At 37.3% G+C, this 24,744-nt stretch overlaps 1 protein-coding gene across 10 annotated transcripts in view; it reads right to left on the bottom strand.

The window, feature by feature from the left end:
• Nucleotides 1–24,744, bottom strand: part of LOC126319942 (A-kinase anchor protein 9-like) — a 490,541-nt gene that overhangs the window by 353,769 nt on the left and 112,028 nt on the right. For all 10 annotated transcript variants that reach the window (XM_049993656.1, XM_049993664.1, XM_049993682.1 and 7 more), the window contains 3 exons: nucleotides 16,791–16,949; nucleotides 16,536–16,702; nucleotides 13,263–16,032 (listed from right to left, as the gene is read on the bottom strand). In XM_049993656.1, the coding sequence (XP_049849613.1) occupies nucleotides 13,263–16,032; nucleotides 16,536–16,702; nucleotides 16,791–16,949 (3,096 nt within the window). The remainder of the gene's footprint in view (nucleotides 1–13,262; nucleotides 16,033–16,535; nucleotides 16,703–16,790; nucleotides 16,950–24,744) is intronic.

Here is a 24,744-nt window from a genome sequence, read left to right as displayed (position 1 = left end):
ACTCAGTAGGCTACTGTCCACAGTTTTTCTTCTACCACAAGGAGTAACACGATCTTCTGACACATAAACAACATTCAAATGTGATTTCTGAATGAGAAACTCACTGTGAAATCTTTCCTTATGTGCAGAATGAATGTTGCTTTACTGATTCCTATTTTTTGTGATTACACTTAAATGTTGATCACTTAAATGTTGAAGAATACAGTACACTTCATACCAATTTGACTTTTTTGCATGTCACTTTCACAGTGTTTCAATATTACTGGAAAGTAGCATATTTACCTTCTGACAAATAATAATAATATCACTAATTTTTTTTAAAAAAATTCAGGTGTGAGTAGGGCTTGTGCACTGAAGGTTCTGTACAAACTTAATTATGTATATATGAATATAATAGAGGGAAACATTCCACGTGGGAAAAATATATCTAAAAACAAAGATGATGTGACTTACCAAACAAAAGCGCTGGCAGGTCGATAGACACACAAACAAACACAAACATACACACAAAATTCTAGCTTTCGCAACCAACGGTTGCTTCTTCCTTCTTCCCTCTTTCCTGAAGAAGCAACTGTTGGTTGCGAAAGCTAGAATTTTGTGTGTATGTTTGTGTTTGTTTGTGTGTCTATCGACCTGCCAGCGCTTTTGTTTGGTAAGTCACATCATCTTTGTTTTTAGATATAATTATGTATATAGACGATTTATCCATTTTGAGAATTGAAAATACTGATGATTTTTTCCTGTTATCGACTCTGATACTCGCAATACATGGGTCCCAGAGATTCGGTCCCAGGGATTGAGTCCCAGGGATTCGAAGACTTTAGAGTATGCTTTAATTTCAAGTCTGAAGTCAGATAACAAATGACAAAACAAACAGTTTTTTCCCATTATATAATTACAAATCCCCCCCCATGAACCATGGACCTTGCCGTTGGTGGGGCGGCTTGCGTGCCTCAGCGATACACATAGCCGTACCATAGGTACAACCACAATGGAGGGGTATCTGTTAAGAGGCCAGACAAACGTGTGGTTCCTGAAGAGGGGCAGCAGCCTTTTCAGTAGTTGCAAGGGAAACAGTCTGGATGATTGACTGATCTGGCCTTGTAACAATAACCAAAACGGCCTTGCTGTGCTGGTACTGCGAACGGCTGAAAGCAAGGGGAAACAACGGCCGTAATATTTCCCGAATGCATGCAGCTTTATTGTATGATTAAATGATGACGGCGTCCTCTTGGGTAAAATATTCCGGAGGTAAAATAGTCCCCCATTCGGATCTCCGGGTGGGGACTACTCAAGAGGATGTCATTATCAGGAGAAAGAAAACTGGTGTTCTACGGATCGGAGTGTGGAATGTCAGATCCCTTAATCGGGCAGGAAGGTTAGAAAATTTAAAAAGGGAAATGGATAGGTTAAAGTTAGATATAGTGGGAATTAGTGAAGTTCGGTGGCAGGAGGAACAAGACTTTTGGTCAGGTGACTACAGGGTTATAAACACAAAATCAAATAGGGGTAATGCAGGAGTTGGTTTAATAATGAATAGGAAAATAGGAATGCGGGTAAGCTACTACAAACAGCATAGTGAACGCATTATTGTGGCCAAGATAGATATGAAGCCCACACCTACTACAGTAGTATAAGTTTATATGCCAACTAGCTCTGCAGATGACGAAGAAAATGAAGAAATGTATGGTGAAATAAAAGAAATTATTCAGATAGTGAAGGGAGACGAAAATTTAATAGTCATGGGTGACTGGAATTCGGTAGTAGGAAAAGGGAGAGAAGGAAACGTAGTAGGTGAATATGGACTGGGGCTAAGAAACGAAAGAGGAAGCCGCCTGGTAGAATTTTGCACAGAGCACAACTTAATCATGGAAGAAGCCTGGAGATACTGACAGATTTCAGATAGATTATATAATGGTAAGACAGAGATTTAGGAACCAGGTTTTAAATTGTAAGACATTTCCAGGGGCAGATGTGGACTCTGAGCACAAACTATTGGTTATTAACTATAGATTAAAACTGAAGAAACTGCAAAATGGTGGGAATTTAAGGAGATGGGACCTAGATAAACTGAAAGAACCAGAGGTTGTACAGAGTTTCAGGGAGAGCATAAGGGAACAATTGACAGGAATGGGGGAAAGAAATACAGTAGAAGAAGAATGGGTAGCTTTGAGGAATGAAATAGTGAAGGCAGCAGAGGATCAAGTAGGTACAAAGACGAGGGCTAGTAGAAATCCTTGGGTAACGGAAGAAATATTACATTTAATTGATGAAAGGAGAAAATATAAAAATGCAATAAATGAAGCAGGCAAAAAGGAATACAAACTTCTCAAAAATGAGATCGACAGGAAGTGCAAAATGGCTAAGCAGGGATGGCTAGAGGACAAATGTAAGGCTGTAGAGGCTTATCTCAATAAGGGTAAGATAGATACTGCCTACAGGACAATTAAAGAGACCTTTGGAGATAAGAGACCACTTGTATGAACATCAAGAGCTCAGATGTAAACCCAGTTCTAAGCAAAGAAGGGAAAGCAGAAAGGTGGAAGGAGTATATAGAGGGTCTATACAGGGGTGATGTTCTTGAGGACAATATTATGGAAACGGAAGAGGATGTAGATGAAGATGAAATGGGAGATACAATACTGCATGAAGAGTTTGACAGAGCACTGAAAGACCTGGGTCGAAACAAAGCCCTCGGAGTAGACAACATTCCATTGGAACTACTGACAGCCTTGGGAGAGCCAGTCCTGACAAAACTCTACCATCTGGTGAGCAAGATGTATGAAACAGGCGAAATACCCTCAGACTTCAAGAAGAATATAATAATTCCAATCCCAAAGAAAGCAGGTGTTGACAGATGTGAAAATTACCGAACTATCAGTTTAATAAGTCACAGCTGCAAAATACTAACGCGAATTCTTTACAGACGAATGGAAGAACTAGTAGAAGCCAACCTCGGGGAAGATCAGTTTGGATTCCGTAGAAATATTGGAACACGTGAGGCAATACTGACCTTATGACTTCTCTTAGAGGAAAGATTAAGGAAAGGCAAACGTACGTTTCTACCATTTGTAGACTTAGATGAAGCTTTTGACAATGTTGCCTGGAATACTCTCTTTCAAATTCTAAAGGTGGCAGGGGTAAAATACAGGGAGCGAACGGCTATTTACAATTTGTACAGAAACCAGATGGCAGTTATAAGCGTCGAGGGACACGAAAGGGAAGCAGTGGTTGGGAAGGGAGTAAGACAGGGTTGTAGCCTCTCACTGATGTTATTCAGTCTGTATATTGAGCAAGCAGTAAAAGAAACAAAAGAAAAATCCAGAGTAGGTATTAAAATGCAGGGAGAAGAAATAAAAACTTTGAGGTTCGCTGATGACATTGTAATTCTGTCAAAGACAGGAAAGTACTTGGAAGAGCAGTTGAATGGAATGGACAGTGTCTTCAGAGGATTATATAAGATGAGCATCAACAGAAGCAAAACGAGGATAATGGAATGTAGTCAAATTAAGTCGAGTGATGCTGAGGGAATTAGATGAGGAAATGAGACAATTAAAGTAGTAAAGGAGTTTTGCTATTTGGGGAGCAAAATAACTGATGATGGTCGAAGTAGAGAGGATATAAAATGTAGAGTGGCAATGGTAAGGAAAGTGTTTCTGAAGAAGAGAAATTTGTTAACACGAGTATAGATTTCAGTGTCAGGAAGTCTTTTCTGAAAGTATTTGTATGGATTGTAGCCATGTATGGAAGTGAATCATGGACGATAAATAGTTTGGACAAGAAGAGAATAGAAGCTTTCGAAATGTGGTGCTACAGAAGAATGCTGAAGATTAGATGGGTAGATCACATAACTAATGAGGAAGTATTGAATAGGATTGGGGAGAAGAGAAGATTGTGGCACAACTTGACCAGAAGAAGGGATCGGTTGGTAGGACATGTTCTGAGGCATCAAGGGATCACCAAAGAGGGCAGCGTGGAGGGTAAAAATCGTAGAGGGAGACCAAGAGATGAATACACCAAGCAGATTCAGAAGGATGTAGGTTGCAGTAGGTACTGGGAGATGAAGAACCTTGCACAGGATAGAGTAGCATGGAGAGCTGCATCAAACCAGTCTGAGGACTGAAGACAACAACAACAACAACAACAACAACAACAATTACAAATTAAGATGTTTTGGATTTTTCCCTTTACTTAAAATGTGACATCTTGCTTCTTGCCAAATTTCATGATTCTATGTCACAAAATATGTTACACAAATGATTGTATTTTTTGAGTGCATCGATTTAGAAGCTTACAATTTTTACTCTGCCAAGGGACCATCAACCTTAGTATGTGAATAAATTTGAATCTCATAGCCAATCTGTTCCAGAGAAAAGGATCTTAACAGATGGGCACACAAATGGATAGATGGAAAAAATATGACCTTATTTTGATTTTATTTTTTTCATGTTGTATAATTACAAATAAGAATTTTTGGGTTCTTTTCCTGTACTTGTATTATGCAACCTTGCTTCTAGCTAAATATCATGATTCTAGGCCAACAGCAAGTATCCTACAGATTTTGATAAGTGATTCTTTGAGTATCAAAATATGTGACATAAATGGTCATATCGTTTGCTGTATTGACTTAGAAGCTTAAAATTTCTATACTGCCAAGAGACCATAGAATTGAATATTTGACATAAATTTAGGCTTTATCCATCTATTCATCCCCCTCCAAAAAAAGGGTTCTTAACTGTCCAACAGACAGATAGATGAACAATGACATGATTTCCTGTATAAGTGTTCCATTTTTACAGATTGAGGCATGAAACCCTAAAAAGGCAGGAACTGCAGTCAATGCAACACAACTAAGTATTAGAAGGTGATTTACACTTTTAATACAAGATATACAATTCTTCTACCATTGATCAATAACACTAACAGTAAAGAAATAGTAAAAGCAGACAAAGTCACTCTAGTCCTTACAACTAGTTCGTATCAAATTTACTATTAATGCCAGTAGTTATAATTAGACCTCTGAAACTACTAAGCAGATTCATCCTATTCACTGATGTTGTGACTGTGATGAAAATCAACTTTAACTGGCTCATTAAGATAATATAATGATGCAGCACGAAGTGCTTGGAATCAGTTCAATTATGTACACACTACAGAAACACTGTGGCAGGCCAGGTCTGATTTTGACTTTTCTTCAAATAGACAATTATTCTATCGAATAATTTATAATACAACTTCCAAAGAACAGAGTATTGTAGTGCAGCAAACTACTAAAGGCAGAGTCTAACTTTCCAGAAACATAAAACATTAATTAATGGCATTAACTTAATTAATATGGCATTAACTTGATATATCATGTTATTACAGTAGTGCACTTAAATATAAAAACAGGAAAAATATTAGACATAAAGTCACACACTGAGTTCATCAATAACAACTGACAGCTGATCACAAAATAACAATTCTCTTTAACAGTAATAAATACAACACAGGACATCATTCTACAGATTGTCTTCTTTCTTCTAAAATCACTGAAACTTGTATAAATATGAACATGAAATGACCCCATACACTTACCATAGTCCCCTACAATAGCAGAAAGAGCTGTACAGTAGTTTCAAACAAATCAAAACCCTTAATGACAAACAAAATGTGGATGAAATCAAAACAATCATAAGCATAACTGCCTGTGGAGCAAATGCAAGGGTCCCTGCCATTTTTCAGCACTATCGAGAACAACTTGTACATGGTATTCTACATACTACTATTCAATATGGTGATTCCAGTGTAATGTGTACCATGCAGGAGCAACATTTACTAACCCTCAAAACTTTGTTTCATATTACTGAGACAAAGAGTATAGAGTGCAATCTTTCCATGATAGTGTGGAATCATAAGATCACATCCTGACTAGTCAAGACCTCAATCCAATAAAGAATCATGTAAAGCTACATTTAAATTATCTGTAGTAACTGTTATCAATGATTTGAGTCATTTTGGGGTACAGAAATTTATCTCTAACGCTGCACAAATTTTGCGTCACTTAAACATACTATGAAAGAAAGGCATCAAATCTGAATGATCCAGTATTTGGCAAAAACTTCTCAGATATCTTTAATCCACTGTCACATGTTGCAGCATGGTACTGATACCATTTTCTCTCACAAAACTGCTGATGGCATGGAGCAGCCAATTAAGATAATATACAGTCATAAAAGTTAATATATATGGAACAAATTCCATCTTATCACAAAATACTCTTGGCTATGTCGGAGCCTGCAACAACAGTGTGCAATCTTTGACATTAATCATCGTTATGCAATCCATTGTCATCTGACAAGCCAACACACCAAGACCAATGTGTTGTGAATTTAAAAAATCGACAATTTTCCTATTATATAACATTTCATCCTAAGCATCTGCTGATGACTTCCCGATCACTACATCATGTTTATTTATTTAGCATATGGACTCTAAGCACATTTCAATTCTGAATTACACTACTTTATTTCTAAACATTTAATACTTAATCACAACAAAAACATCTAGTCCTTGAATATACAAAACGTTTATAAATTAATTACACAAAAGTACCATTAATTGCAAAAAAGGTAAATAACTTACAGAAATGTTTGATACAGCACTCAATGCAGTATGTCTTCTAGTTTTATTTACAAATGTTCAATGTGACGACCTTTGCGCCACGACACTATCCCATCTGTAATCAATTTCCAGCCAAATCCTACAAACCAAGTATCAATGTATGGTGGCAAATGTTTGTGTTATCCATTGTCACAGCTCACTGACATTTTCTATAAGCAGAGCAACAAATACTCTCTCTTTAAATGTAACCCCATACACAGAAGGAATCTTCCTTCAGTCTTCATTATGTTAAAATTTTCTACACAAAACTCAGTTCTTTTTTCTTTGTCACTTTCTCTTAAAGCTTCCAAAAGTTTCAGTTTGTAGGGTTTGAATGACAGACATTTCCGCAGTACCTTCCACATTGTAACACTAGGCATATTCAGTTCTATGTTGGCACTTCTTGTTGATATACCCAGGTTACAAACATAGTACTGCTGAAGTTGTTCAACTGCTGAGTCAGAGACTGCTGGCTGACTCTGGTCTGGCGTCCTATGTGATGCACAGCCAGTTTCAGTGAAATGATTGTACAATTAATAACAGCTTGTTTTTTAGGTGGTGGCTTGCGATATTTAGTCCTGACCTGTTTGTGAACTGTAGTAGCAGATTTGGATTCATGAAACCATAAACAACATTGTCATAAACTTGAAGATACACTGCATTCAGTGCTTTATCAAACATTTCAATTAGTTATTTACCCTTTTCACAATTAGAAGCTACTTTTGTGTAATTAATTTTAAACAACTTTTATCTGATGGAGTTTGGGTTGCCATCAGGCATTTCTCATAACTCCCTATATATGCTTTGGTGCCGCATTCTCACCTGATGGGTTGGGCAGTCTGTCTCAGTACACTACAGCTGCCTGCTGGTGAGGACACGAATACCCATTTAAAAAGTGAATCTGCACATCTTCCATGCCCCATTCTAAGTAGGTTGAAAGTTGACTATGTCTTGTGGGATTTATCTAACTCACGGACTGTCTCAGTAATACAAGGTAAGAACGGGCACACTCCTGAGGCATTACAGAGCCAATCTCTCCTCCAGGAATTAGTGATGTTCATCCCAGTGAGACTGCCTGCAAGTGCAAGAGGAGGATACTCAAAATGCAGTTAACTGAATCTGGGATCACGGATGTCAGAATGCTATGGTAGTCCCTGATCAGGGCTTCTTTCCTTTGCAGAACAGGCAGCCTGATGGTGGGAATAGACCTAATTATTCCCAAAATGCTAAACATAGTACTATTAAGCTATTAATTGTGTTTAGACAACTGCTGTTCAGTCATGCCAGTGCACTGTACTCCACTGCAGAGTATACCAAGCTCAATGCAAAAGTCTGCAGAATTGTCGCTTGTGATCCCTATGTGGTTCCACAAAGTTTCTGAACAAGATTATTTCTTATCCTCAACTCAGCAGCCATTTTGTGAGGTGTGATTTAAAAGAGAATGTTCTATCGAGCATGATATCCAAATATATTGGCTCCTTATTGTGATTAAAGTATGTGTCACCAACACAGACTTCTAGAGCCCTATTTGACTGTTTATTATTAAGATGGAAGCAAGTCACTTCTGTCTTAGCAGCATTAGGTCTAAGACTCCATTTTCGGGAGCAGTCTGCCACAACAGACAAAGCAAATGTCATTATTTTTCCACAGTTTCAAAATAAGTGTGCCTTGTTGCTATGGCCCAATCATCAGCATAAGCAAATTTCTTACAAACTGTTTCTGGCATATTGGCAATGTAACGGCCAAAGTGCAGTGAGCTAATACCGAGCCTTGAGATAAGCCATTCTGGATGAATTTCGGGCTGCTGATTTTGTTTCACAAGATAAACTGGGATCCTCTGTTATCAATAACATTGTCAGTAAGCTTAGAAATTTTTTGACATGGGATCATCTTCATCAATGTTGCTGACATCCCTACAGCATTGCATACTATATTTTTTCTGTCACTGATTGAACAATTTTCATGAGGCCCTCTCACTATCCACTGAAAATGAAGAATTTAGGGTTGGTATTCCCTAATCCCTTCAGGTGAACATCCTGGAATTACTGCACCAATCCCTCAAGTGAATACCAAAGATTATCTTGCTAGCAAGATGACATGCCTACTGGGTAAGGGTTGGCACCAATACATAGCAAGCAATCTCCATCTATTAGGCATGTGCTCATAAACAAGTAGAGCCCATATGGAGTCTCTACCATTGTCCTACAGCCTAAGTTCCAGTAGCTCTGTGATAATATCCACGTTGATTTTGCAGGCACCTGCTTTCCGGCCACACAGCTTATCATTACTGAAGATTTGTCAAACTTGCTGTAAGTGGTATGCATAGTATATACCATAACCACAACATTGTTACTGAAGTGACAAATTTTTCAACCAACATCACACAGCAGATGCCAATTTACCTCTTCTTCCATTGTGAACTTACGTCACATACAATGTTACCCATACCTCTCACTCAGTAGCAATAAAATTAATCCTAAGGTCCACCATTACCTGAAAGCTATCCACAGAGTAGAGCATTAACCCTTTAACTGCTCTGGACATGTTAATGCACACCTTTGTACCAGGCCCTGTGTGCTCTGAACGTGTTTATGCATGCCACCAGTCCTTCTACCTGGTATTCTAAATGTGTCTACACGTGCTGCCTTAATGGCACCTGTGTCCTCCTGACGTGTTGAGACGTGCTGCCACTTCTTCCCCTGTGGTCTCTGGCCGCATTACGTGCCCAGCCGTATATTTGTGCCGAGTGCCTAGTCTCATGAGCATTTGCTGCTGTGTTCTTTTACTGCAGTTTTTGTCGGGGCTTTTACTGACTGTTGACGCCATCAACGTTTTGAGAAGAAAATGGCATGCTGTCGTGGTCATACAGATGAAGAAATCATCAAAATTCTCACTAGCAGCGACAGTGAGAATGAAATTTTCGATAGTGATGGTAGTGATTATTCTTCGACTGAATCTTGAAGTGACAGTCCTGTGCCGTGTACATCAGCTGGAACAACACATCTGTCAATGAGGGAGGGATATCATTCAGAATGTGATGGGTCTGAGAGTGATAGTGAAGGGCCAGTGAAAAGAGTTCGCTTCAGCGACACATTTGACTGGAAGAAAAGTGATTTTAGTCCATTTATGCATGTGTACGCTGCTTCAGCTTCTGGACACAAGTGTGGTTTAGGGCTAGATTAAAGGGGTTTTTCATGTTTCCTGATTCAGAGCATTCTCGTTTGTCCAGATGGAAAGAAACAGGTTTCGAGGAACTGTATTCTTTCTTCACTGTTTGTATGCTAATGGCTCCTGTGAAAAAGCTGAAAATCAGTGACTAACGGTCCACAGACATATGTTTGAACACTGCTGTTTACAGCAAATTATGTCCAGGGACCGTTCTCTGTTAATTTTAAGAACACTTCACTTCGGTGATAACTCTATCAGCAATGAAGGACAAAGAGTAATTAAAATTAGGTATATTGTTGATAAAATTCGCGCAACATTTCACAACACACTTCATCCATACCAAAAGCTCTGCATTGAAAAAAGCTTCTTATTGTTCAAAGGACGATTATCATTCAAACAGTGCAGTCCCTCCAAAAGAAGTAGGTTTGGAATAAAAACATTCATGCTATGTTACTGCCAGATGGGTTATATCCTGGATTTCATTGTTTACGCCTGCAAAAATACTGAAATTGGCATCCACAATCTGGGGAAAAGTGTCAACATAGTAGCAATATTGATGAAACCATTTTTAGGAATGGGTCATATGCTCTATGTTGGTAATTGGTATTGAAGTGGCAACATAGCACCAACATTGATGAAACCATTTTTAGGAATGGGTCATACGCTCTATGTCGGTAATTGGTATTCAAGCCCAGACCTGTTCCTCTGGATTCATAACCACAGAACAAAGGCATGTGATACTGTTCGCAAAAACAGACACAACATGCCAAAATTGCAGAACAGACTAACATAAGGAGAAATACAGCTTATGTCCACTGACACAATCCTTGCGATGAAATGGTGTGACAAGAGAGAAGAGTGGATGCTGACTACTTTTAATACTGCAGAAATGGTTCAGGTGGGGGGGAAAAAAAAAAAAAAAGAGAGAGAGAGAGAGAGAGAGAGAGAGAGAGAGAGAGAGAGAGAGAGAGAGAGAGAGAGAGAGAGAGAGAGAAGACAGGTGAAAGATTAAGGAAACCACAATGTGTTGCAGATTACAACAAGAGTATGGGTGTTGTTGACCATTGTGACATGCTGCCAAGTTCAGTGCAATCAGTACGAAAGACTATCAAGTGTTACAAAAGTTCTTTTTCCACATACTGGATCTGTTCATTTTAAATGACCATGTTCTCCACAGAGTAGTAACAAGATGAAAAATGCAACTAGCGGAATTTCATTTGTGGCTGGTAAGAGAGCTTGTTGAAGCTTACACAAAAGAATGGAGGAAAGCTGGCAGAGGAAGGCGCTCTGGAGATGAGAATCCTCTAAGATTTACTGGGAGGCATTTTCCAAAGGTCATTGAGATGGAAGACATGAAGAAACGTCCGCCAATGCATCAGCGCACAGTATACTCGAAGCGGAAAGTGTACCGAGAAAGGGATATGAATGTAGAGCATGCAACATACCACAATGTGTAGTGCCATGTTTTGAGGCCTATCGCACTAAACAGAACTATTAACCATCTATAATCACTCAGAAGAGAAGAAGTGACATTAAAATTTTCTAAAAGTAAATGACAACAAAAAGGAAATGAAAAATATTAAAAATACAAAAATTGTATACAAAATAAAATAAAAACAAAAAAATATATTTTTAACTTTGCCAGTGTTTGTCCAAAGCCCGGATCAAAAAGAAGGATGGAAAATATATTCAGAAGGTGTAAGACTTTGAAGCAATTTTACAGAAGTATTACTGCACTCTCAAAAACACGGACTGCATTTCTCAGATGCCATTAAATCTATTACATATGTTAAGCATAAAATTAAAACAAGCATAGTGCTACATTGCTGATTTAAACAAACATGTTTGTTTGCATGACCATCTTCTGCAGCAGGTCTAACAATTAATTATTGTTAGCTCTGCTATCTTAATCTTACTACAACTAATGAAGAAGAATTTCACACTAGATGCATTTCGCTTTTATTTACAAAGCATCTTCTGTGGTCATTGGTGTTCCTGTTTCATGTTTACATCCTTTGCACACCACTGCTTTCTCTCTCTTCATTGGCGGAGGTTGACATCTAAAGACATTTTTGTGTACATATAGCTGGCAATTCCTCCTGCCCCCCCCCCCCCCTCCCCCTCCTTAAAGTTTTCAGCTTTTTCTTTCGCAGCAATGGCACTGTAGCTCGCTTCACTTATGGAACTCGAGTTTAATAATTTATCATTATAGCCTTTCCTACACCTGCCGGCTAATACATTAACAATTCATTGTCAAAATGAGAAGGCACTGAAAATGAAACAGATTTTACATTATCCCACTTCAGTTGAAGATATGAATTCCTGTCAAACTGTACTTTTTAATTATTACAAAATTAAATTTCAGGGTGAAAGAATCACTTCTTTGTTGCCACTATCACATTTTCTGTTTGTAATAAGTTTTACTTTCCCCCCTATTCCATTTTACTGGAATTTTAAATACCCTAACTTTGCAATTGCTCTTTTGCACTTACATCATGGAGACAAACAACACTTCGCTAACATCAGCAACTGTCCTAGTTGCCCTTTACTGTCAACAGCTCTTGGTAATTATTGCAGAATATACAAAAATGCAATAAAAAGGATATTATGAAATAAAAGCACATTATGGTTACACACTGCAAAGGGATCGCTACCTATTTATTCCAGTCTGCTTCCAGTGAGCATGGTAGTGAATAGAGCAGACCTTTTAAGTTGCAAATTAAAAGAAATTGTGTGCTGCCACCAACAGACACCGAAATTTCCATGACCAACTGCACTGAAAACTGCTACCCCTGTTCCAGCTCTGTCTGTGAGCACTGGACTCTCGGCTGTACTCTTTCAATGTACCCACTGGCAATTGGCCTCCGCAAACCACCAATTCTGTTCATCACTGATAACATATCAATTCAGCTAACAATCCCATGCTGATCACTGACTCACTGCACAAGGACCCACCATCTTCCATTACAGAGTACAAATGGGTGCCAAACACAACTACTCCCCTTCCACACAGGTCCCATCATAAGCTTGACTACTTACATATCTGTGAGCCAATTAAAGGAAGGAGGGATCTAGTACCCCCATCAGATGAACAGGCGACATTCAACTCAGACTATCTGATTGATCGAGGTGGGACATAAGGCACTGCCTATTTAGTTCAGATCTTCTATAAATAAGACACCAGGGAAACAACAAGAAAGGTGTTCATCATATATGAGGGTAATCAATTCAGTGTTGTTAATTCAAAAAAACACCCACCCACTCAAAGAAATTCACCATCTACTCTTCAGATAGCACTGTCTGCACTTCTACTCTTCAAGCAGCAGTGCATAAACATCAAGAATAGGTCTGCAGTCATAGTTTCATTCACTTCAGTAATACAATTCTTAATTGTGTTTCAAATATAATTAATATAAATGAAGATCTAGTATAAAATAGTTGCTTATACTTGCCTGTAATTGTTCAAAATATTTCTCCTGCTTATGAACAGTACTCAACAATGTCTCCTTTTCAAAAATTAGCTGTTCATTATGTTGCATTATCATCTTCATCTTTTCTTGTACATTTCTGCCAGTATCAATAATTTGTTGCAATGACTGTTCTAAATTTTTGCATTTTTGCTGCCAATGCAATTCCTCAGTAACAGTCAACTTTCTATCAATAACTTGTCTTAAGGAAATAATCTCATCTCCAAGTTCCTCAACTACTTTTTTCACTTCATTATTTATGAGTGAAGAAACAACATCATTGCTTGAATCACTGTTGTCTAGAAACCTTTTGTGTTCTGTTTCTAAATTATCTTTGTACATCTGATGAAAAGTCAGTTCTTTTCTAATTTTTTCAAGTTCAATCTCCTTAATAAGAGTTTCATTACAACTGACATCAAGTCTTTTTTGCATTGCGAAAAGCTCATTGTGAACTCTATCAATATTTTTGGCATGCATTTCTTGCAAAAGTTCCAGTTCCTTACGTAGCGTGGAAATAATGTGTTCCTGAAGCAAGAACTTTTCTTTTAAAGTTATAATTTCTTGAGTTTTTCCAAAAGAGTCCATCACACTTTCCACAACAATATTGTTCAGAAGTTGCACATCAGCAGATAAACTTGATTTGAAATTCAATATCTGATCTTCAAGTTTCTGCAATCTGTTAAGAGTGTCTTGTTTGCTCGCATTGACTTTTTCTCTGAAAGAAGTATTTGTGTATTCCAACAAGCTAATTTTATTCTCCAATTCCATTTTCTCTTCAATAAGAGTCTGAATATTTGTCTCACTTGATACGAGTTTTTGCTTTTCATCATTGAATTGTTCATTTAATACTTTAATTTGGTCTTCCAAAATAGTTTTTGAAACTTCTAGCTCTTGCAATTTTAGTTTCAAATTCTGGTACTCATTTTTAAGATGATTATTTTCCTTACAAAGCTTCTTGTAATCATCTCCCATCTTTAAAAACTGAAGGCATCTATTTACACTCTCAGCATGGTTGCCACTTATGCCAAACCCCACATCGTCGTCATCATCATCATCACCACCATCATCGTAAGTGGTCATAGCAGATAGTTTTGAAGTTCTCTCCTCTTCAGCTGAATATAAGTGTGATTTATATCCAACAATCTCATCTCTCAGTTTTTGTAATTCCAATTCCAAATCATTTAACTCTTTTCCTTTAAGTTCATTTTCTGCAGAAAGAGTGGCATTTTCTTGCCTTAGAAGGTAGTTATCTTTTTTAAGTGCTTTCATTTCCTTTTGTAATTTATCAGACATTTCTTTAGCTTCAGTGACTCTAGTAATCATTTTTACACTTTCATGTTTTATAGTGTCCGATTCTTCATTTACTTGCTGCAATGCGCTTTCCAGGTGTTGAATGCGTTTCAGTAGCTGATCTACATAATTTTCTTGAAACAGATGACTAAACTGTATGTAGTCAACACAAAGATGTGCATTATTACTGAACATTTCATCAAGAAGCTGAAAAATTTGTTTAGCTTCTTTTAATAAGACTTCCTTAAATCCCTCTTCTTTTATTTTCTTGTTAATTTTGTTTACACATGCAACCATTAATTGAAGATTCATGTTTTCAGACTGTGTTTTACTCAGTTTGACTCTAACTTCACTTAATTCTTTTTCTAACTCTTTTATGTAATGTTTCAGCTGGGACTCCATTTCCTCCCTTGCTGCAAGGAGTCCCTGATCTGTAAGATGCTTAACTGCAAACTCTTCCATGTTACTGAAGTGAGTGAACTTCACTGCACGATAAATATTAGATTCCAGTTGTGAGTTAATAACATTGAGACCTTGCAAATCATTTTTGAGAGAAGACATTTCTTTTTTTACATGATTAACACATTTCAATTGGTCTACAGTCCAGCTTGGGGAATCCTGTGGGCACTGGTCATTCTTTGTACTATTCTCAGATAGTTCATTGTTCACTGCAGTATGTTTGTGCATTTCTATCTGAACAGTGCTGTTTATTTCTTCACCTATAGCAGTCCCTTTTACATTGGTTACCCAGTGAAGATCAGTCTCTAGTTCCACCACTGTGTTTTCTTCAGTGTGATGCACAGGATTGTCTTGACATTCTGCACAGCTGCCTTTAGATGTACTTCCCGAGATAGTAGTACTTTCTGTATTATATACTACTGACGGTAAATAGGCTCTTTGGGATGTTTGCTCTAAGAGAAGATCATGCTGAGGAACTACTGACTTAGTACCAGAGGACAAGACATTTGTGCACCAATCATTTATCTTTAATAAAAATTCTTTATGGTTTCTCAGCTCCATCTGGCAAGCTTGAATATCTGACAAAATATTGTTCTCATTCATTATTGCCTCTGTAGAACTGATGTGAGTTTCACATACATCTATCACTGATTCATCTCCATGTTCTTGCTCAATTCTACAAGGTGTGAAACTTACTACTGGCACATCACCAGGAGAAGGATCTCCCCTATTTACTCCAACTATTAGTTTATTTAATTGTTCATCACTTCTGTTATCCAACACCAGTGATGCAGGCAATGAATGTTCACTAGAACTCAGAGACTCAGTCTTTTCTTTATTCGCTGTGAACTGAAGATCATCATCATTTACTTCTTTTCTTGTTACATAATTTTCTCTGGCTAGCTTCTCAAATTCTGTTTCATCTGTGTGTTCAACACCACTATTCAAATTCTTAGACTCAGCAGAACTCTGAAGCAGTGTTTGTTTTTCCTTTTCAAACTGCATCCTAGAAATAAAAGAAAATAATTTACATTTTCATTTCATAATAATGAAAAAATACTGTTATCAGAAGCAAAATTCTCTTGAGAAAACTGTAAAATTACACGAAACAGAAAGGCTGGCCAGTGGGCAGTAGGGAGGTCTCCTCCCATACCCAGGGACAAGGAGGGGGGGGGGGGAGGGGGGGGCACAGGAGGATTTGCAGACCCCCCACATACAGCTTTCAGAGAAAGGAAAAAAAATATATTCGAGTCACATGTTGTCCTTTCAAGAAAGTCATTTAAAAGTCAGTATTTCGCAGTTTTTTTAACAGGGTCAGAACTGGAACTTTTTTCTGGCTCTTTACAAGTCACCATTTGCCTTACTACTCCATACCTCGAGGTCTAACTGACACGCCCCCCCCCCCCCCCTCTCCTTTCCTGAAGGGACATACCGGCCAGTAATTCCGTCTGCTCAAAATATATTGTATGGCACACCACACATAAATGTAAGAAGTTAATGTTAATTTACCTCAGCTCCTCTTTGATTTGAACAAGTTGTAGGCCAAAATTTTCTTCCATGTTTATCCTCAACTTAGACAAAGCTGCTTCATGACTTTCCTTCTGACTCTGTAAGCTGTGTAATGCTGATGTCTTAGCTTTATGTTCCTCTTCAATACTGTGCATTAAACTTCTGATCTAATTGGCAGGACATGTCAGTATCAGTATACTAATACATCAAAAGCAAAGTACAGTATTGTATTTTCAGTAATATACTGAGATTTACCTCTTCTGCTGCTCTTCTTTTTTCTTCTGTTAATTCCATGCATTTCCTTTGCAATTCCACCTCTTTTACTTTCAGAGCATCATCTTTTTCCACAATGTTTTTATTTAATTCCTTTATTATTGCATCTTTCATTTGAACTGCAATTTCTAATTCACATTTCTGTAAAACGAAAGAAATTAGCAGTCAAGTTCAGCAAAATCAGCTTCTTTCTACCTCAGAAAAATACTGCTGTGGTATAAAAAAATGATGTATTCTAATCACAAACTAAATTTATAATATCAAAGCCCTCTATGGGAGTAGACATTAACTCACAAGGGGTTTACTTCAAATTTGGTACACTTTCAATGGTGCATTAGGACAACAAAATGTGCAAGTAGTAAGACGTACTACTAAGGCAATTTCAAGAAAATTGCAAGGTAAATTTCACACATCAGTGACATACTGGTGTATTGTGACCCTGAGCACTAGATGGCAGTGGTCATGTGGTTAGCTTTCAAGCTCTGTAATCCTAGTCATATTATTTCATACATATCACATTTGAAAGGAAATATGATAAAAAGAAACACCTCATTGATGCCAGCCTGTCTAGGTGTTAGTTGGCATTTATTTGCCTGAACTTTTATTGACTTTCCAATGTTATTTTGTTGTTTGCTAATTTTTATTATCACAATAAATATTATATTTATAATCACTGTAAATGACCAAACACAATGTTTTCCTGCCTGTTGTGATTTCTGAAATCCCTTATGCCTGTAATTGGAAAAGGTACTGATAACTGCTTTGCACCTGGACACTCATTTGTAGACACAGGTTTCAAAGAAAACGGACAGGCATGGAAAGCCCAAGTAAAAAGATTGGTAAATAAAGGAGTAAGTTTCTTTATTCACTAATACAATGAGTTACAATATGCTGAAATATGATGATATAGTACAATTAATAGTCAGGTGTGGTTTAGACATTACAAGTTGCAGGATGATCTTTTTTATACAGACACAGAAAACGTAATTAAAATGGCATCTACTATAGCAAATGAATGCAGTTTTCCTACAAGCAAAAGGAATCCTCAGAGTTTCTCAGGAAAAATGAGGCTCACAGACATTTTGAAAAATTCCTTTCTTGGGTCATTTTCCGATGCAAACCATGTTTAACACAACATTTTCATTAATATCGGTGTCGAAAATTCACGAAGTATGTCTGGATGTATTTTAATGACAAAAATAATCAGTTTTTGGTAACATAATGTAACAGAATAAATAAAAAATCTACTCACCAAGAGGTGTCAGGAGAACACACATATAGAAAGAAAGTTTTTGCTTTTGCAAGCTTTCTTCCAGCAGAAAGGTTGAAGGGGAAGAAAGAGGGGTGAAGGGAATGGAACTAGAGAGGTTTAGGAAAAGGGATAGAGTTCGGAAAAATCACCCAGAACCCAAGGTCAAGGGAGCGTTACCAGATAGGATGAAAAGTAAAGACTGATTGTTGGGGAACTCACCAGATGAGATTTGAAAATCTGAGAGCTTAAATGTGGAAGACAGGGTTCGTATGAATCAAGTCAACGCCATAAAGAAACACACTTCAACAGGAAGAGGAATTACAGCTCAAATTATGTAATAAATAATACAGCATATTTGGAGAGATCTAAAACACCTTCAACACTTTCCGCACTGAACCATTTTACATATTTTGTCCCTTCAGACTGACACTTTTCAAGCAATTTCATGGAGTTTTTATAGAAGTCATGAAGAAAATATAACCATTTATATTAAAGTATGAACCTTCTTCTTTCTTTTGCTATTATACATGTTTTTCTAGATGTAAATGATATTTTTTCTAGAATCCTGAAAGTCAAACATTTTACCAAGAAAGAAGAAACTTTAACTTCTAAAACTCATTATTTTTAATATTTGAAAGAAATAAGCATGCACAAAAAAAATATATTTTATTGAAAAAAATGTGCATATAAGAAAAATTCAAGACAGAAGTGCACTTTCTTTTTGTTTAAAAATCAAGCATAATGTATTCAGGTATGGTAATATTTGAAACAGTCAGCTAAACAGAGACCATCATTACACTGCTTACACCACCATCCCATTTCTTTTCTCACTCTTTTTTCCCCCGTTTCTTTTTCCCCATATCTGCACACACTTTACAGCACTTTTCTACTTTTTTTTAACATGCTGCAACTGGGATCTTTCCTGGAAAGTGTCACACAAACACTCTGTGTACGCTTGATGATGGTCCATCTTGTGAATCCTGAAGCCCCTCCACACCACCATCACTTCCTAGCTGCTTACTTAAGGCCTAAATGAAGGACACCAGAGACATTGTCTTTTTGGTTGTTTGTTTGTTTGTACACAACCCAATTATTCGCTACTGCTAAAAGAAATAAGTGAAAGAAAATTTTTCTTCCACAATTTCAATGTCCTCCGACAGAGAGGATGATGGCTCGATAGCTAGTCAACCCTGCCTACCCCAGTTTTACCCTTGTTATAGTCTATTACAACATCTGGCTTACATCTCTCTACTTGTTCTTCTTTGTTTTTGGTACCAGGAACAGTTGAAATTGCTCAATGTTTGGCTGAAAGACACTACACATCCCTGGCTGATTTTCATTTTACTGCAAGTAAATATTCCTACCTCCAAAAACATGATTTCCCCCTTCCCATGCCTCACAGTCTTCATTTCATCAGGTAAACCCTTCCTGTTTTTCATTACAGTGCCTACATGCAATGTTTTATTCTGCCACAGATAGTCCAACATGGCAGGGCTTGTGTAGAACCTATCCATATAAATGCAGCGTGCTTTGCCAAAATACTCTCCATGCTACCTCCCAATTACTGACAAGACAGAGTTATGTACATTGTTTGCTTTAACTGTGTAAATCCCACAATTCAAAACATAGCATGTTGTTGGGTCACACAGTAGATAAATCTTGTTTCTATATTTATTTTGTTTGCTTTTCATATACATTCTGAATCCTATTCTGCCTCTGAAGGGGCATATTCCTTCATCAATCGTGAGGTTCACCTGTGGTTTCAAGTTATTCTTACACTTTGTGACAAAAGAACTGAAGAAAGGCCTAATTTTGTGGAGTGGATCATGTCCTCAGTGACCTTGTTTTATGAATTTCATGTTGTCATTAAAGTGCAATGTCAGGGTTGCCACAAATTTCCCTGAGCAACATTCCCTGATTTCCACACAAGTTTCAGCATTTTTCCCTGACAAATTTTGAGATCTCAAGGGCACATTAAAACATAAGTATCTGCCTTTGCAGCTATGGTATAAAAAACCATAGTGCAAACAAGGAAATATCTAAGAAACTTGCAAGCAGGTGGTGTTTCCCGATGCGAGCAAAAATTTGAAGTTCTAACATCAGCACATTTTGTAATGAACTGTTTTTAGATGGAAAAAGCAAGCCAAATGATATGTGTGTTTCATTAAGACCACTGATGTTTTTTATTTCAATAAAATGAAACACATTTGGTGACAAAAATACTCATTTTCTTGGAGTCACAAGGCAGATTTAAAATACCTTCACCGATTTCAGAAATAACTTCAGAAAAAAGTAGGCCTCTTGAAAAAAGTGTATAAGGAGAGGAAGAACTTTGTAAAGTGACACTTAGGTGACCACTGATAAATGATGGTTCCACTACATTCATTATTGTTAGTTATTACTCATTGTGTTACAGGTATTTTGTGATTTTTGTTTTGAGAAATATATGAGTACAAACTGTACAAACCACCAACTGGCAATTTTCTTCTTCTTATCATCCATACTTTCTAACACATTAACTACTTCTGAAGTGCCAAAATGTACTAGAACAAATAAAATGTCTATAAAACACCACACTGTACAACCTACTTGCGGTCAGACAGTCACAGTTCCTGAAATCCATCATTCATAGCCTTTGGCCTGCTGAGGAGCACGGCAATCCTGATCCCATGGATAAACCATGAAAATACCCTGCATTATGCCACACACAAAAGACCCGGGCTGTGGGCAGATTGGTGAGACCAGATCTAACAGGCATGGCCTCCACATTAATGGGAACCAAATGTGCTACAGATCAGCAGGCCCAATCATTACAGATACCCACAGAAATGGCCTGCAGCTTTGGCCCGTCACAGAAATCCACTCATGTGGCCAGCTGTTCACGAGTCACAAACAACATGTTGATGAAATGAGACCACGGTGTTCAATCCATGCAACAGATAACTTGTTCAAATACTCTGACGATCAATAATAATGAGGACAGGTAGCACCTCACTGTAACAATGATTGCCGAGTCACAAAAAGGCACATAGAAAAGACAACCATACTCTTATAACTAAATTTTCAGCTGCAGCTTTTATCAGAAAATGAGAGCACACACATATTCACACAATCACTCAGACACAACTCATGCACACATGACCACCATCCCCAGCCACTGTGTCTATAGTCTCTGAGAATCAGATCCTAACAAACCACTCCTCATGCCTCCTTGCCTCTCGTTGGTAGCTGCTAGGCTACTGCCAAGAAGTGGTGGCAGCACTGAGTGCAAGCTGAGGGGATTGGTAGGAAGGAGAGAAGCAGTAGTAATGAGGGAGTAGGGAAGTGTGCACGTACTCATCTGGATCCAGCCAGCGACGGTGCATGACACCTCAGTAAACAAACCATTTCATCTACTGCCACAAAAACACGATATTTCCAGTGTTATTTATTTCAAATTTTCCTTGTTTCCCTTTTGTGTTAAAAATTCTCTGATTTCCCTGAATTCCAGAACCTGTGCCAACCCTGAACATAAACAAAATTGAAGTAAATCTGTCTCTACTGACTACCTTGCTTATCCGTGAAGTGTTTATAAATGCATCCTTTGACCACTAGTCTCTTATTTTTGCCATCTTCTGAACTATTCTGCAGCCAGGAATTCAATTACAGTACACTGTTTCTCATGTGCCGACATAATTATGTTGCACAATGCTATGTTTCATGTTACAATTGGGATCTCTCTAGTGGCAGAGGGCTGCAACTTGCATCAGCGAAGCAGGAAAGTAGACTAACCTAACATCAACTGATACTGAGAACAGAATAAAAAATGTGGAGGCATTACTTCCAGCACAACCTTGTAAATTTTATAGTTTAACTATACTGAGCCTCTCAATATTGGAACCAGCCATCACCCAAGGGATGGTCTCTCACAATTACTATTTAACTGTGCACTGGAGAAAGTCACAAGAGAATGGAATAAGAAATGTCCACCAAGCATCAAAATTGGAAAAAATACCAAAGTTAATTGCCTGGCATTCACAGACAATCTTGCACTACTGATAAATAATGCAGAAGAGGCTAAATTTCAAAATGGAGTAGTTTAAAAAATAGCAGCACAAGTTAGATTGCAAATTTCACTTGAAGAAATGGAAATATGAAGGTTCAACTGAATAATAACAAATAAAGTAAGATTGTATGTAAGTTAAAATATCTTGGTGGATAACAACCTGGAACACAAACAAGAAACCAACAACAGAAAGCAGAACAACTAAATCAAAGCAAGCACAATGAAATACCTGGCCAACCTACAAGAAGAGAACACTTGCAATGAAGGCCAAATTTAAACACTCCTACTCCATTATTTAACATGAAGCAACATACGAAAGCAAAACACTGTTCAAGTTGAGCAGCACACCAATAACAGACAAACAATTTTGGAAAAATAAAACCAGGAATAATTTGTTCAATGAGATCTGGTATGACTTAAATTAATTAAATATAACAATGCAACTATGAGAACAGAAAATAAAAGACAATTCTGAGAAACTGAAACGAGTCTCAAACTAATGCCATTTAAATGAAAACATACATTATAACCGAAAAGAACGGGCAGCACAGTCTAAAAAAAAATGAAAAAGTTTTGGGAGCAAAAGAGGAAGCTGAATAGCCAACTTTTTCTGTGAAAAACTGAAACGAAAAAACACACACACAAATTTTTTAGTGCTGTATGACATGTTTAAGGTTTTTAACTATAATCTTCAAGTAGTTCTGGTCTACATTTGATCCACGGCATATCTGTTCATGTTCCCCTGCATGATGAGATCGTGGTCTACAGTGAGGTGGTTGTGCGTCTGGCAGCATCTTTCAATGAAAACCAGAGCATTCTGCTGTAACACCACTATATCCTCATTCAAATGGATACCAACACAGGTGCTATAGGTTGAACAGAACAGGATTACCTAAGACGTATGATATACAATGGAAAATCCTGGATGGAATGTAACAATATTATGAAAAGGATACTTTATACCATCTCTGCTATATGGTGGGTAGCAAATATCCTTTTTGTAATACTGTCACATCGTATTATTAAAACTCTTTATGACTGATTACGGATATCAATTGTTTTTATATTCTTGTATTGTCCAACCATAGTAGAGCTAATCTAAAACTGAGAACTTTCAAACTTGAATGCTTCCGACTCATCTAAAGTGAAGTCAGTAACATAAATGTGACTCGTAAACAGGAGCTCAGTCCCTTTTGCCTTGTCATACATACTTGCGGTCATATAAACGGTTCCTACAGTTAATGTATTAAGGTGAAAGTATTACAAACTGTATTTACCAACATTTGTTAATGTCATCAGTATACCAAATAACAAGAGTGAAATCAAATTTGTGTGTCCTACAACAAGAAATAACTGATTCCATTAACTGACAGTTCCTGCCTGACTTTTTATTCTTCTGAATTATGTGAACTGTAGAGTGAACTTCAGCAATTCATACTAAATTCAATGACATTATAAGGCTCATTTGTCTCAACAACTAGTATTCTCACTATGACTTTCAACTGCAAAAGAATGGTCATCATGAACTGTTTATGGTTCGTATATTTTTATTTGTTACTTTCCAAAAACTACTCTTTCTTCATAGAAATGGAGGACGTGCATGGACCATAGGCATTTAAAAACCACAACTATTTTGATCTGCAAATTCAGGACCTTAAACTCAATGTGTAAGATATTCAAGGTAGTTACTAAGTACACAGCACTTCTTTCTTTTAATTTCTTTCATAACTGTATTGATTCCTGCTTGTTACTATTTTATACTTATAGTCATTATTTCCAGGACCTCTAACTTCTCCTTTTCCTCCTTTCTAGATCTAAAGGTGATATGCAGCAAAACTAAGTAATGAAAGGATCTTATACTAATAAGATAGTAACATAAGAGTAATGCACATAAAAATAAAAGCCAAAATGAACTATAACCACTCCCTTTATTTACAACTTCACATTTCACAGGATCATATCTCCATCGTGTGCACTCACTTAAAATTTTGTACTACATGTACTTCGTACATATTGTATTTCTGGGCAATCTGTAGGTCTGTCCGGGAACTAAAGGGAAAGCAAGCTGCTTTAGTACATGGATCTAAAACGTTATAGTGATTGTAGTGGTTTTATTGGATGGATAATAAGCAAAATAAATAACTTTCAGTTGTCATGGGCTGCTTTTACTGTCACATATACATACATCACTTTTTATGGACTATTTTACTTGGAGATTGCACACCACAGGGCAAGAAGAACAGACACTGTCTTACATTGCAGGAGAGAGATGAGAGGTGGAGGCAGTATCATTTGCACGTGGATGGAGAGAGGAGGGAAGGAGGGAGACAGTGTGCATCGCTGGTTTATGGTAATACTGCGTGAAACAAAATTAACTTTTAAAATATGAACCTATGTAACATATAGTGTGGAGTCAGTATGCACTGTTGATTGGCATTGAACCATTATTGCTGTTATTTATTATAAGTGTAATAGAAATACAAAGTCCAAGTTTTCAAGAAAATAAATGAAATATAGCCCTTAACTTTTTTAAACAAAATTTAAAGTTTAGGGGAGTAAGAGCATTATTTGTGACAAAGTTATCTCGATTAAATATAATTTCCACCACTGGATGATGAACTTGTCATTTCTTGTCACTA

This window comes from Schistocerca gregaria, chromosome 2 (genome assembly GCF_023897955.1).
Source record: "Schistocerca gregaria isolate iqSchGreg1 chromosome 2, iqSchGreg1.2, whole genome shotgun sequence".
In the NCBI taxonomy this organism is placed as follows: Eukaryota; Metazoa; Arthropoda; class Insecta; order Orthoptera; family Acrididae; genus Schistocerca; species Schistocerca gregaria.
This window is presented reverse-complemented; position numbering and strand designations above follow the sequence as displayed.